Source organism: Pundamilia nyererei, unplaced genomic scaffold, assembly GCF_000239375.1.
Source record: "Pundamilia nyererei isolate P.nyererei 1_Seehausen unplaced genomic scaffold, PunNye1.0 scaffold00028, whole genome shotgun sequence".
Taxonomy (NCBI): Eukaryota; Metazoa; Chordata; class Actinopteri; order Cichliformes; family Cichlidae; genus Pundamilia; species Pundamilia nyererei.
The window spans coordinates 3,618,946-3,632,492 of record NW_005187429.1 but is presented as its reverse complement, the minus strand read 5'-3'; the positions used below and the strand labels follow the sequence as shown (position 1 = coordinate 3,632,492).

General features: G+C 40.8%; 2 protein-coding genes across 3 annotated transcripts in view; both read right to left on the bottom strand.

Moving 5' to 3' along the window:
* Positions 1–5,811, bottom strand: part of LOC102211372 (14-3-3 protein beta/alpha-A-like) — an 8,714-nt gene extending 2,903 nt beyond the window's left edge. The window contains exons 1-4 of one of the 2 annotated variants that reach the window (XM_005728500.1): positions 5,708–5,811; positions 3,510–3,841; positions 1,814–1,937; positions 978–1,141 (exon numbers count right to left, since the gene is read on the bottom strand). In XM_005728500.1, the coding sequence (XP_005728557.1) occupies positions 978–1,141; positions 1,814–1,937; positions 3,510–3,839 (618 nt within the window). In that variant the 5' untranslated portion in view covers positions 3,840–3,841; positions 5,708–5,811. The remainder of the gene's footprint in view (positions 1–977; positions 1,142–1,813; positions 1,938–3,509; positions 3,842–5,707) is intronic. The other variant, XM_013909659.1, reaches the window with a different exon arrangement.
* Positions 5,812–10,418: 4,607 nt separating this feature from the next.
* znf706 (zinc finger protein 706) lies at positions 10,419–12,881 on the bottom strand. Its single transcript, XM_005728499.1, has 3 exons — positions 12,786–12,881; positions 11,277–11,412; positions 10,419–11,151 (listed from the first exon to the last, which is right to left on the bottom strand). The coding sequence occupies exons 2-3, from the start codon at positions 11,409–11,411 to the stop codon at positions 11,056–11,058; spliced, it is 231 nt and encodes a 76-aa protein (XP_005728556.1). The 5' UTR covers position 11,412; positions 12,786–12,881; the 3' UTR covers positions 10,419–11,055.
* Positions 12,882–13,547: the final 666 nt, after the last annotated feature.

The window sequence follows — 13,547 nt, the reverse complement described above, 5'->3', positions numbered from 1 at the left end:
ACCTTTGTTGTGATTTGGTGTATATTATAAATAAATCTGAACTGAAATTGAATTCAAAATACGAGTCCGTTGCTTTATTGGAGGGTTTTAGTCTTCTTGCCTGGGCACAGTAAATTTGTGGGATCCTGACATGTGGTTGCCATAGGTTAACATGGAAATTACAAGAAATTTCTAAATGATAATAATTAGCAGCTTTATTTTACTTTATAGCAGTGACTTTGGTTTAATAGTGTGTGGCGATACTAACAGATTCCATCTAAACCTAAATCTCACTTCGGCAAACTTTATTTTGATTTCATTGCTTACCGTGTCTGAATGAATTATATCACTATTTTAAAAAATTAAAAGCTTTATCGCACACCCGACAGTTACACTGTTACCCCTATCTTTAGTCTTTGAGGGACACGGACAACAGAAGACCCAACGGCCAAGCAGTCACTCCTGTTATACCCGTTTTACTTCTCTGAAGTGTGCTGGCTGTAACACATTCATAGTCCGTGCATTACAGTGCACTAACTAAGCATGGTCACAAAAAAAACAAGAATACAGGCAGGCACAAAGACACCCATTCGAGCACTTACTGTCCGATCATTTGGACACAAGTGGACCCTAACAGAGTCGTGGATAACCTTATTTCCACCAAAGGGTTAGGGTCATACCAATCAGAGTCAAGTCAGAGACATGGAGATTAGCAGCAGTGCGAGGACCGGAGATAGCAGAATATCAATTTAATCTTCAGACTCATGGCAATGATAGGCACAGAAACCACTGAGTGACACTCAGCTACGAGAGAGTGCACGCGTGCTACTAAGTGTATTTATTATTTTTATGTATCCATAAGGTGATATGCATGACATTAATAATGGCCTCAAAATCAGTACCTGTACACCTCTGGTGGAAAAGTGGTACTAACATCATTTTCATGATGCTTCAGTGCTTCTTAAAGAGAGGGACAACAAACAGAGGACCCTTCTTACCGTCTTGGCCAGTTTGCAAGCCTCCTCAGGCAGGTTTGCAATCTCGTAGTAGAAGACGGAGAAGTTCAGCGCAAGGCCCAGGCGGATGGGATGTGTAGCCTCCATTTCCTTTAGGCTGATGTCATAGGCATCCTGGTAGCCACCTTGTGAGTTCTTAACAATCTCTGCACAAGCAAAAAAGCAGATATAGTTTCAAATGAGAAAAATTATTTCTTGGAAACCACACACTGAATTTTTTGAAGTTAGACAACAACAAAAATACATTAAACAAAATAAAGAAAAAAAAAGAAGAAAAAAAGAAACAAAGTAAAATCATCTGATTAATATTTCTATTCAGCTCTACTGTCAAGTACAGGTCCTCAGAACCAAAAAGATGAAGTATCCAATCATTTGAAAGTGGATTTGATGGATATTTTATGGAATATGTAACAAAAGAACAATCTTTTACAAAACCACCCAAAATTAACAAAAGAAAATTAATCTAAAATGCCTTCTGGCAACTAGAAGCAGCCAACACCCTGCTGCTGCTGCAGTTGCCATGACAACCTCGCAGCAGCACTTGCCAGCATTTTGGCGGACAGTTGTAGGTCAAGGACGAGAAGCGCGTTAGCATTCTGGCTAAAAACAACACCTGAACCAGTCCTAGGGTCTCCTACCCTAAAAAGGATTTTCAGGACGCCCAGTCAGCACACGTTCATCCCACCGACCGGCAGCTGCGTGACACACCACCGCATGGTTTTCATAAACCCTGAACATAAGCACTCACTATCACTACCTTGAGTGACTGCACGACATGATAAGAAGAAGGGGTGATGTATGATGTCTGTTTTATTTACCGTTCCTCTCGTCTCCGGTAGCCACCTCAGCCAGGTAGCGGAAGTAGTCTCCCTTCATCTTCAGGTAGAAGACTTTGCCCTCTGCGCCCGATGCTTTGGGGATCAGATATTTGTCGAGCAGGTCCTGCGAAAAGAAATGTGGAAGTTTAACTCTAAAGAACACGTGCAACACACACAAACCCCAGCAGTTATAAGTGAGCCAGTGACATTTTTAACTCCTTTTCCCTAATGGCTGCCTCACTGGGCCAGGGTGCTGTTATGGAGGTGCTCAGTATCATTCAGTTACTTCATCCAGAGGGGATTTGCTCACATGGTTGAATGTATTCCAAATCCACCACCATACACTGGAAGTCGCAACAGCAGTTCTCATGCTTTTGAGATCAACAGCGATCACGTATCTGCAGCAGGTGGAGAAGTGCTCCACATGCTGCTATGTAGATCTCACCCAGGCTGCACTGCAGAACAAGACCTACTGTTTGCTGCAGTCCAACCGAGCTTTGCTATTTTTTCTTTACAAAGTATACTTGGTAAATAATTTAAATATCTTTTTATAAGTTTGTAAGAGTGAATGTGTCTCCCTTTATATGTGCATTTCCCCATTTCCACCACAATTAACATGAAATATGTAGAAATCACTCGACAGGTATGTTAAGAGTACACAGCTGTCCAGTGAAACTATGAGCAGGGAACATTCCTCTTCCTTTAACGTAGCTGCCAATCATATTCTAGGCCTTAAAATTCTAGGCTACACCCATCTGATTCATCATGTGGACTTTGACAGGAAGTGCTGAACTTTTTAGTCCTATTTCATGCGCTGCAATTTTAATGCGTACTGGACGCTTCCTGTGTATAAGTTAATATAAAACATCAAAGACAGTTTCATTTGAGTAAAATATACTAATATACTAATCTACTATATCTACTTATAGTAGAGCTAGATATGCTTTACAACATGCAAACTTTCGTCTATGGAGTTGAATCAGTGTAGTGGGCCTATATGTTTATGTTTCCTTTTAAAGGTCACAAGGTCACAGGGCTGTGAATCCGCAAATACAGGATGTATCCAAACTACCCAAATACTGAAGTTTATCTGTGTGATATTCAAACAACTGCTAGGAAGAGAGCCTTCATTTGCCTACTTGGTGTTCATAGTTCCAACTGTGTAAGATGGGCCTAAATACTACAGCTAAGATATTCAGAGGTGAACAGCGACGTAAGTAAAGCCATATTAACCTAGACAAGTGCTTGTATGCTGAGAACTATGACTAATATTTAAATCCTGTTAGCTGCAGGTTTATATTGTCCCTCTTTAGATCCCTACCACATAAACACAAGCACCACAACATACCTGTAGGTGTCACTAATGTGTAAAAAGCATGGTTCTACTACTACTTTTTGTAAGGGATGTGTGTTTGCTTCCATTCATAAGGAAGCTGTTCTTTTTCTTTTTAAACTGCTGTCGATGTTGGCTTTTGCAGCTTGATTATTTAAATTAAATAAATAAATAAATAAATAAATAAATATATATACACACACACACACACACACACACACACACACACACACACTAGACAGAGGTGACCAAGACCGGCCACTATCTCAATACAGGTTGGACTAATACAAGGAGGAGCAGCTGCTGTGCATTTATATTTTCTTGCAACAAGCATTTAGCTTCAACACCTCTGCTCCTCCTTACCCGAACTTCCTGGCAGATCTCTTTGAGCTCCCCCTCGATCTTCTCTCTGTACTCCTTGACCAGCGTGGCCTTCTTTTCGCTTTCAGGCGTCTTTTCGGCTTCAGCCTTCTTTTCGGCTTCAGCCTTCTGCTCGATGCTGGAGATCACCCTCCAGGAGGACCTTCGAGCTCCGACCACATTCTTGTAGGCAACAGAGAGCAGATTGCGCTCCTCGTTGTTGAGCTCCTGGTTCAGCTCTGTGACAGCCTTCATGGCTGCAGCCATGTCCTCGTAGCGCTCAGCCTGCTCGGCCAGTTTGGCCTTCTGTACCAGCTCCTCTCTGTCTGCCATGACTGTCATGTGGGGGTGGAGGAAGGAGAGAGGAAAGGGAGTCAGGAAGGACAAAACAAACAGGACAGGAGTTAAGGACTGTGTGTTAATGGAGGCCAAGCAAAGACATTGTAGAGAGAGAAAAAGTAGATTTCATTACTATATGTGAATAATGGAGGACTACTGTGCAAGTAAATGTGCTGTTATTCCAGCATAACCTCATTTCTCAGGTATGTGTTAAACATTTTGACTGTGAAGACATCCCCATTTTTAACAACAAAAAAAAAGTATATACATTACAGTTAGTTAACTGTGAGAAAATAGAACATTTATAACCTTGAAGCATATTACATAATCAAAAACTCTGACAGGACTGTAGCTAAAACAACAGTGTGTCGGCTGTTAAGAATTCATGGGAACACTGGGTGTGTCCACACCAGCAAAGCACCTTTTTTTTTTCTTAAATACAAATCAATCTGCTTGTCTCGTCTGCACTCGATCGGGCACAGACTTGATTTAAAGTGGTGACTAAATCATTTGGACTCTAAGTCTTTAGAAATACAAAGGGGGAAAGTGCCTATAATCACGACTTGTACAGCAGATACAGTTTTAGGCTTCTTCTGACTCACTATCCTGAAGACAAGAATAGGCAAAATGTCATAATAGATCACAGGAAAAGTGTAGCCGGCATGTAAAAAAAATTATAAGTGGTTATGAAATTCCAGAAAATTTACATTAGATGATGGACATTTCCCCAGAAATCAGTGGTCATCAGTGGTTATTTTTTTTATTAGTCTACAGACTATTTTATATAATTTAGTCCTTCCATCAAAATGTCCCACAGCATAAGTTGTCAACATTGTCAGTTTTCCTCTACAGCCAGTTAACACGCATGCCACAGTGCTGAGCTAATCTCAGACTAGTTGCATATTAACTTTGTCAGTCAACGATCTGTTTTAGTTTTAACTTAAATGATTGTAAATCGGCTCATAGCACAGGACAGGAAGTCTAATTTACTGTAGTAGAATACAGACAGTAACCTATGCTGAGGAACTAGTTTCCTTTTAAAAAAAAAAAAATATGTAGACCCCTTCACAGGTAAAAGATGCTGCAGTATAAAAGGACTACGTGTGCGAATAAATGTGCAGCCTGTTTACAAAGCTGTCTTGAATTAAAAAATATATAAAAGAAAAAAAAATCCCAAACCTATGAATTCATTTCAAAAGCCACAAAATGGGTGAGAAAATTTTCCCTGCACGCTGCCACCTGCACCCCTTAGAGGAATGTCGGCCACCCAGTTTCACGTCACACTCATTCACACACCTGCCCACCCAGCGCGTACCATGTAAGGCACGAATGCAGACCGAACAAAAAAAATCATTTTCAAGAGCTTAATAAACGATATGGATTACACAGTCTCTGCGTTTAATTTGGGGAAAGCTTCCTAACGCTGCAGGCGGCTATAGGATAATAAGTGTGTCACTGAGTCGGTTAGAGGAATGAAAGGAGCCTCGCTTCGTTCAGTCCTCAGTGAACGCCCTTTTTCGCTTCCCGGAAAGCAAACCAGACCGCTTCTTCTAGCCACAGTTATTCTCACATTTTAGACTGCTTCATTCACAAAAAAATGCCGCTTAGCAGGGCCGAGAGGCGTCCTCTAAAAACAGCGAGCGAACAAAAATAGATGGGTTAACGTTGCCGTAAGTAACGCTTCCCTGTCAGGCGAGCACCGAACAATGACTGAGCAGCGCGGAGCATCAACGATTTCCACTTACAGCCGCTAGATGCGGCGATTAATGCAGGGTTTAAAAAGATACCTTACCAGAAGCACAAGCAGGGACTCTTTTGATAAAAACACCACCGAGCAACAGCAGTAAATAGATGTAACTAACCTGCGAGTGTCGTTAGACGGTGTTGTTCCTGATTCCCGGCCGCACAGCTGATGATCTCTCCCGCTCATCCACGGGGTTTCCCTCCAATCAAAGACACGGCAGCAGGGTCGAGCCCGGATGGGTGACGTAAGAAGGGAGTTGCTATGGTAGCCAAATCTAAGGGCAAATTTTTTTAAGACTGCGCCGAATGAGCAAAAAACAAATAAACGAATTTCACAGAAAATTAACAAAATTATGATAATGTAAAACATTATGTAAAAAATCTTCTAAATATAGATTTGATTTTTTTTATATTTACGTACAAACGGCATAAACGCTTGGTTTGTCCGGTACGCCCGCAAGGATGCTTGGGATATGTAGTTTATAGTTATTATAAATCAAATGAAACTTTTCAGGAGAATTTATACTTATATCTACAATACTTATATCTATCAAGACACTGGAAGGAAAAACGTTTGTGTTTAAAAAAAAAAATCCTTTGTGAGTGTGTGTGTGTGTGTGTGTGTTTGTGTGTGTGAAAGGTCATTATGCAAGAAGATAGAAGCCAGGAGGAGGAACCCGGAAGTGGGGCAGGATTGACATAAAGTGGTTTTGTCTACCTTATTATATTTTCAAACGAGCATATTATTGGCCCGTGGCGTAGATATCAATGTAATTTCAGTTTCACTCTCATAATTTGCCGTTTAATAGAATATAATGCCTTTATTGTCACTATACAGTTGTACAATGAGATACAGAGCATCTCCTACTCAGTGTAAACATGCGGGGGGGGGGGGGTACAGTTCTGCAGCGCTATGTACTCTGCCTTTACGGCCGTTTGTGTTAGCTGTGCACACCTGCCCACAAATAATATGCATTTTTACTGAGACTGAAAACGTGATAAAAACGATTATGATAACGTGTGCTCTCTATATATGTCATTACTTTTAGAAACAAACACTAAAATCGCAAAATGGCATTTAATTTTTTTAATCCAGAAAAAGCTGCAAATAGCGGTGTCTTTGTACACCTTTATCATGTAAAACTATACCCATCAGAGCTTTCTACAAGGAGTGGTCTAACATGTATAGAGAGGAACTGATAAAATGAGGAAATTATGCAAAATAATGTTGGTGTAAGGCTAATATTATGTATACTGAAACTGTTTTATCTAATGCCATATAAATACTGAGGTACTGTGGCTCTTCTCAGTAGAAAGGCTTCTTCATTCAAATGCCTTGACCCATTGAGTAGTCCAGACATCAGTCATGTTTTTCTAGTTATTCTAGTTTTACAAATTTCAGGTTTAGGTCTATTGTGATGGATCACTTCCCCTGACCTTGTAAAACTGGTTGAAAGTAGCAGCGATCCAAGCAAGTCTGTTATCAGGGTTGGGGATGGACGAAGACACCAATCAGACCCCGCAGTACTTTCTTAGAGACATAAATCATGCACAGAAGTTTTAGAATTAGAGGTGTGCTAATCAGTGGCCAAGCAGAACTAGAGTAAGGTAGATAAGCAGTGTTTGACAAATACAAATAAATATTCCCAACCTCCTGCTGGACATGTTGATCACTAGCTATTATTACACCACACATAAACTAAATGAAAGCGGTGCTCTCCAAAATATTGTTCCACAGAAACACCGAAACAACACAGCAGGTGCCACGATGCCCAGACACTGGAGTTGAGCTGGTGCTTCAGTGTTTCTTTCTCACTAGTGCGATGAGAGCTGAAAATAGATGATCTATAGCCACAGGGAAATTCTTAACCTAATTAAGTTGTAACGAGTTTGTACGAGTGCTCTCATTTTTTTCCTGTGACTCTTGCATGTTGAGATCAAAGACAGGCTGTAGAAAAAAAAATCTTACATATGTGTATGTGTTTATATGAATGAACATGTGTTGTGTTTTTGATTCACAAGTTTACAGATGGGAAGGCAGGATGTGGATTATGTGTGAGGAGGCTGGGGAACAATGTGGGTTGTGAGTCATTTGGCCGAGCTGCTCAAACAACTAAAACAACAGGCAGCGTGTCACTGACCGTGGTGTGTGTGTGTGTGTTTGTTACTTCTGAGTAGTCAGAATTAAAGGAAGTCAAGCCACATTTCCCCCTAAATGATTTAATTATGACAAAGAAGACAGATGGTGTGGTCTTTATGGTTTGAGTGACTTCACACATGAAGTGCAATGGTGTGGTTGTAGCCATGTCTGCATGGTTGGCTTACACACTATATTCTTGCAGTTATTGTGTTTCAGCTGAAGTGAAGCGTTTGTCATTACTGGACATGTTAAAGACCTCTTTATGCAGACCGAGTTGCATAATGGTTTAGAGGTTTTTGATTGTTAACTGCTGCACATTGAGCCATTTCAGCTGATCCAAGGTAACAGATGCACAATTTGAACTTGTTTTTGATATTTGGTACCGATTCTGTCACTTCCTGTACATATTTGTGTTTAAACCGGTGAGTAAAGCTCTGTGTAGCTGGGAGAGGAGATTAATTTATTCAGTTAAAAATGTCAGAACCTCCTGGGATGATGTTCATGTCAGCTGCCAGTTACTCTCTGTGAGTCATCCTGCCATCCCTACAGTTAAAGCTCTGTATCCAGATACATTCAGTTCTTGGTGGGTGAGAGCTGATGACACATAAATGACATTCATTTACATAAAAGTTTTATGATTTTCCTCATTTTCTGTCACACAGTAAATACTATTAAAGTGGTGGATGCTTATAATAAACCGGGCCAGCCTACATGTGAGTAAGCCGTAAGCCAAAAACTCAGGCTTCACACATTTTATTCTACTCCCGGGGTGTGTCCGGTATTACTCACTCAGCCTATGCAGCACACCCAAAGCGTCCCACACTGCCTCACAAAAAGGAGTGTAAAACCAGTGGTCATTATCCAAGCACGGTATGCTGTCATGCAATGAACTGAAGTAAAAAAGACAGCCTTACAGTCACGAGACTAAAAATGTAATAACTGTGTAACTACCAGTATTTATTTATCCAGCCTGTTTTCATCTGTTTTGCTCGACAGTTACTATGTAACTAACAGCACAGAGAAAATGACGTGATCAGTGATCACTGTACACTTACTGGCTATTTTATTAGGTACACCTGATGGTTAAAGAGGTATCACAGAATTAAAAAAGGTGCTCAGAGATTATTATTCCTCAGAGATTAATGTCAATGCTGACATGATAGCGTCACAGTTACTGCAGATTTGTCAATAGAGCATCCCAACAATGCTCTATTGGTTTGAAATCTGGTGACTATGGAAGCCATTTGAGTACACTGATCTTATTGTGATGTTCAACAAAAAAGTTTGACATTATTTGAGCTTTGTGATATGATATAATCACGTATCAGATGGGTACACTGGTTATAAAGGGAGCCATAATACTCAGGTAGGCTGTGGGGTTTAAACCATATGCAGCCTGAACTATTGATACAAGGCATGATAGGTCTATACCTTCACATTATTGACACCAAGTTCTGATTCTACCATCCTGATGTCACAAAGGAATTTGAGACCGAACGATTGCCCAGTCTTCTTCCAGTTTTGGTGAGCTTGTGTGAATTGTAGCCTCAGTTTCCTATTCCTACCTGACAGGAACGGCGCCCTGTGTGGTCTTCTGCTGCTGTAGCTCATCTGCTTTTAGGCTCAATGTTTGCATCCAGAGATGCTCTTTTGCATGTCTTTATTATAGTGAATGGTTACTTGAGTTGCTGTTGCCTTCCTATTAGCTTGAAGCAGTCTGGCCATTCTCCTCTGAACTGTGACATCAAAAAGCGGATTTCACACAGAGACATTTCACTGGACATAGCCATCTGTCAAAAAGAGGAAATGTGGGAAAATCCCAGTAGATCAGCAGTTTCTGAAATACTCAAGAGTAGCCCGTCTAATACCAATCAGCATAAACCGGTTAAATCACATTTTCTCCCCATTCTGATGCTCAGTTTGAACTTCAGCAAGTTATCTTAACCATGTCTAAATGACTAAGACATGAGAAGCAGCAAATCAGAGAAAGTCAGATTAAAGTTGAAGGAGCGCACAGAGCTTGTTTTACACAGGATGCACTGAGCTGTACAGAGGCTCAATTTAAGATGCATAAGAAAGAATTTGAACTGAATCTAGCAGAGTGCAAAAAATAAAAACATGGCACTGGAAATGATCTCCAGAGATCCACTTTAAAGCCGTTTTCAGGAATGGAATCGAGGCTCACGCCTGGACTTGTTCAAGGTTGTCCTTTCCTCACTTATAGCCCAAAACAGTAGATAATCCCATCTCACTATTGGGAATACTCAGTTTGGTTTAAGAAAAGGCGGTGCCTGGAAAGAGTGGAGCTGGACGCCCACTCGCTCGCTGTAAATCCACGGTAATTGCCCAAGCTAGTCTCACAATCGGACATCGCACAGACTTTGTTCTGCCCAGATTCTGAGTCAAAGACCATTAATCCCGAAGGGCAAACAGGTTCTCACATGCAGCCTCGCTGAGTAATAAGAAAAGAAACAGTCAGGTTTAGAAGGCAGGAGAAAGTAAAAGAGAAGCAGAGAAGTGCTGTTACTTTGGAAGGAAGACAATAAATTACTCGGCACAAAATTAAACAACCGACACACAAGCGGAGTGAAGGAACACAGGGACTGTTTGTGATAACATTACCTGCTTAAACACATAATGTATCAGTGAAATTCATCCTTGCCAGAAAACATTATCACACAAAGCAGAGCTACAACAAAGTGAACCTTTAATAAAATGACTTAACAATTCATCATTGGAGCATACATTCATTGGTTTACAATTCATCCAGCAGCTTGGAAATGGCTATCAAAATGTCACTTTTTTTTACTGAAACAATTACGAAATTATGATGAATTAAAATGAGAATATGCAGTAATAACCAGGCAGACACGACCGAGGACGAGTTACGCTCTGAGCACTTATGGATAAAGATTCACAGTCCCCGTTTCCATTCAGCGCTCAAAGCACTAATTAAGAAGACGAGGTCAGTTTTGTCACCGCTGTAACTTCAGCAAACACTGTGCATTTATCTCGAGCGATCAATCCACCAAAGCTAAAGCGTAAAGAGACAAGAGCGGGCAGCAAGAAATACTCCAATACGCCAGTTTGTTCAGGGAAGCTGAATAAGAAGCCATCTCCTTTTACAACTTTTCATCGTTCACAGGTCGTACAGGTCTGCTGTGACATGTATTCGAAGACGAGCACACCGGACTCGACCCGGCCTGTTAAAGAATTAATAGACAAGTGCTTCATGTTGGTCACGTGAAATCATCCGTTGCTGTCAGACTGAGACGAGAGCAGAGCCGGCACAGGGTTGAAGAGTTTAGTATCCATGTCGACGACCACCTACGCCTCCACTCCCTCTAACTCAGGGGGCAGAGGGGATTTTGGGTGTTTGCTCTCAAAGTGCTGCTTGAAGGTTTTGGGGTCCGGCATCTGAGACTGTGAGAAGAAATGAAACATCCAACAGTTGTTAAAGGAAAGGAGGATTTGGAGGAAAAGGCACTGCATTTGGTTTCAAATATGACTCCCACCCTCATTTGGGAGTTCTGAGGGGTCATACTTACTCTGCACACAGCGCAGGTGAATACGAGCGCTGCCTTGGCCGCCGTCTTTTGATCGTGACCTTTGGCCTTCTTCATCTCCGCCTGCTTCTTGGCGTTTTTCTGCTGGGACTGAATCTTCTGATGCCCTCGTGCCATGCTGGGAATGCAGAGAGAGGAAGATGTAAGGACAGAATACTTATGCATGAGCAATCAGTAAGTAAACAACTAATTACGGTTATTTTTGTGTGTAAGGAGCAGCTTAATAATACCATGTTTGCTCATAAACAATGAGAAAACAGTGATCAATCAAGGACAGTGCAAGGACTTCCTTAAATGCAGTTTAGGGTTTAATGCAGCAGTGTCAAACATAAATTTTTACGGTCTACTATAGATAGTAAGTAGTTAAACTTCTTTATGCTGACAGAAACACTGATTTCACTGCTTCGGCCCACTTAAGATCAACACGAGCTTTATGTGGCCCACAATGTAAAATAAGTTTGACAGTATTAGTGCACTAAACATTACAAACACTTACCATTGTGATTTTCTCATTTCAAAGAGAAAGTAACTTTCCCCCTTTTTGGGGGACCAGGACCAGGTTTGTCAGCTTTATGCTACAAGGTAATTACATTTTGGCACTTTTACAAGCTTTACAACCAAAGGAACAAGTTTTCTCATGCTCTTACAGGCTTTTAAATGTTGATCTTAGCTTTAATTGACTAGTTTAGCCTGTTCTCTGCAGATCAGATTGTCAGTGAGTGAGAACCTTGCTTGATAACGGTTTGGGTGGATACCAGTAAAGGTTTGGTTATGTAACCAAGATGTCTGTGGAGGCTCATAACTACAGGACAAACAGTCACTGAGTGTGTGGTACCTTTAACCCATAGACCAAAAATAAGGTTCTGCTGAACAACAACACAATGCTGGGCCACAAAAAAAAAAGCAACAGATTTTATCATTTAGATTGCTTTTAGGGGGCACGTTAATGAAATACACCCCCCCCCCCACACACACACACACACACACACACACACACTGTGACTGACAGACTGCACTGTGGGGGTCCAGGGACTTGGTAATGTGGCCTTGCTCACTAGACGCTTCCATAAATAGCCCTCTGTTGGTCAGCAATGTTGTGAAGTGTTGTAAAACCACGTTAACGCCATTTTTTTTAAACAAGCTGTTCTTTAAAAACTAAGTAGCTCCACCGGTTCCTGTTAGTCATTAAAAATGGCTAATGTCGGTGATATATTTACTCAGCTCTTACTGCTTTTTGAGGTTTCGTCGTTTGTCTGCTGCTCTCCTCTGTTTTACAACACAATTTGCAAGTTAACGTCACTTTGTCTTCACTAATCCAGCTGCTAGCTGACAGTTGGTAGCGCTTACACTGTACGTGCTATTCGTGTTAGCTTCGCCGACCGGTTTAACCATATGGAGATTTCACTGCTCGCCGGGAGTAGCATTCTTACAGACAAGCTATATACTCTTATATTATAGCGAATAAATGTTTACAGAGATAAGAGCCCTTACCTTTTAAAAATGGGAGTACGTGTCGTTTGCTAGGTGCCTGCACACTCAAATGTGACAGCTGCACAGTTCACACTGACAGGTGAACGTCACGCTCTGTTCATTGACCATGACAAGAGTCGGTAATTATATACTTTCACTGATTTTAGCGACTAAAAATGTTTACTTAAGAGATTGTATTTGGACAAAAATTATAAAAACAAAATACAAGATAAAACATTTTCTCATCGTATATAAAACTGCATTGCGAATTACAGGATAAGGTAATAATCAGTCATTAAAGATATCAGAAGTGCACCTGTGCTCGTTTGTTCATTAAGTATCATTGTAACATAATATACCATAAAAGTCCTCTTCGTGGTCAGCCAAAATTCTTTTTCTGAGATGCAGAAAGTAAAGGAACAGCATACGAGATTAACCAAATCTAAATAAAAGGTGAGCTGGTATGTACAAATATTGAAGGGATCCCTGAATGCACCGTTGTTCAAATCGACGTGCTGAAGACACAGAATGTTGCCACTGTCGCCCCCTAGTGTCTGAATTACAGAGGTACAAGTGTTTAGATCAGTCACTGTAGTTTCATGTACAGGATTCCACACCAACACTGACTGAGAAATCAAGTCAAGCTTTTTGATTTAAACATAATATGATGGGCCATGAGTTAAAATTCATTGTGTACCCAGTTTTGTATCATTAATACTGATCTTTAGAGCACAAAAGTGCAAATATTACACTTGGGTTTTCATCTTCATTCATTTATTTTGT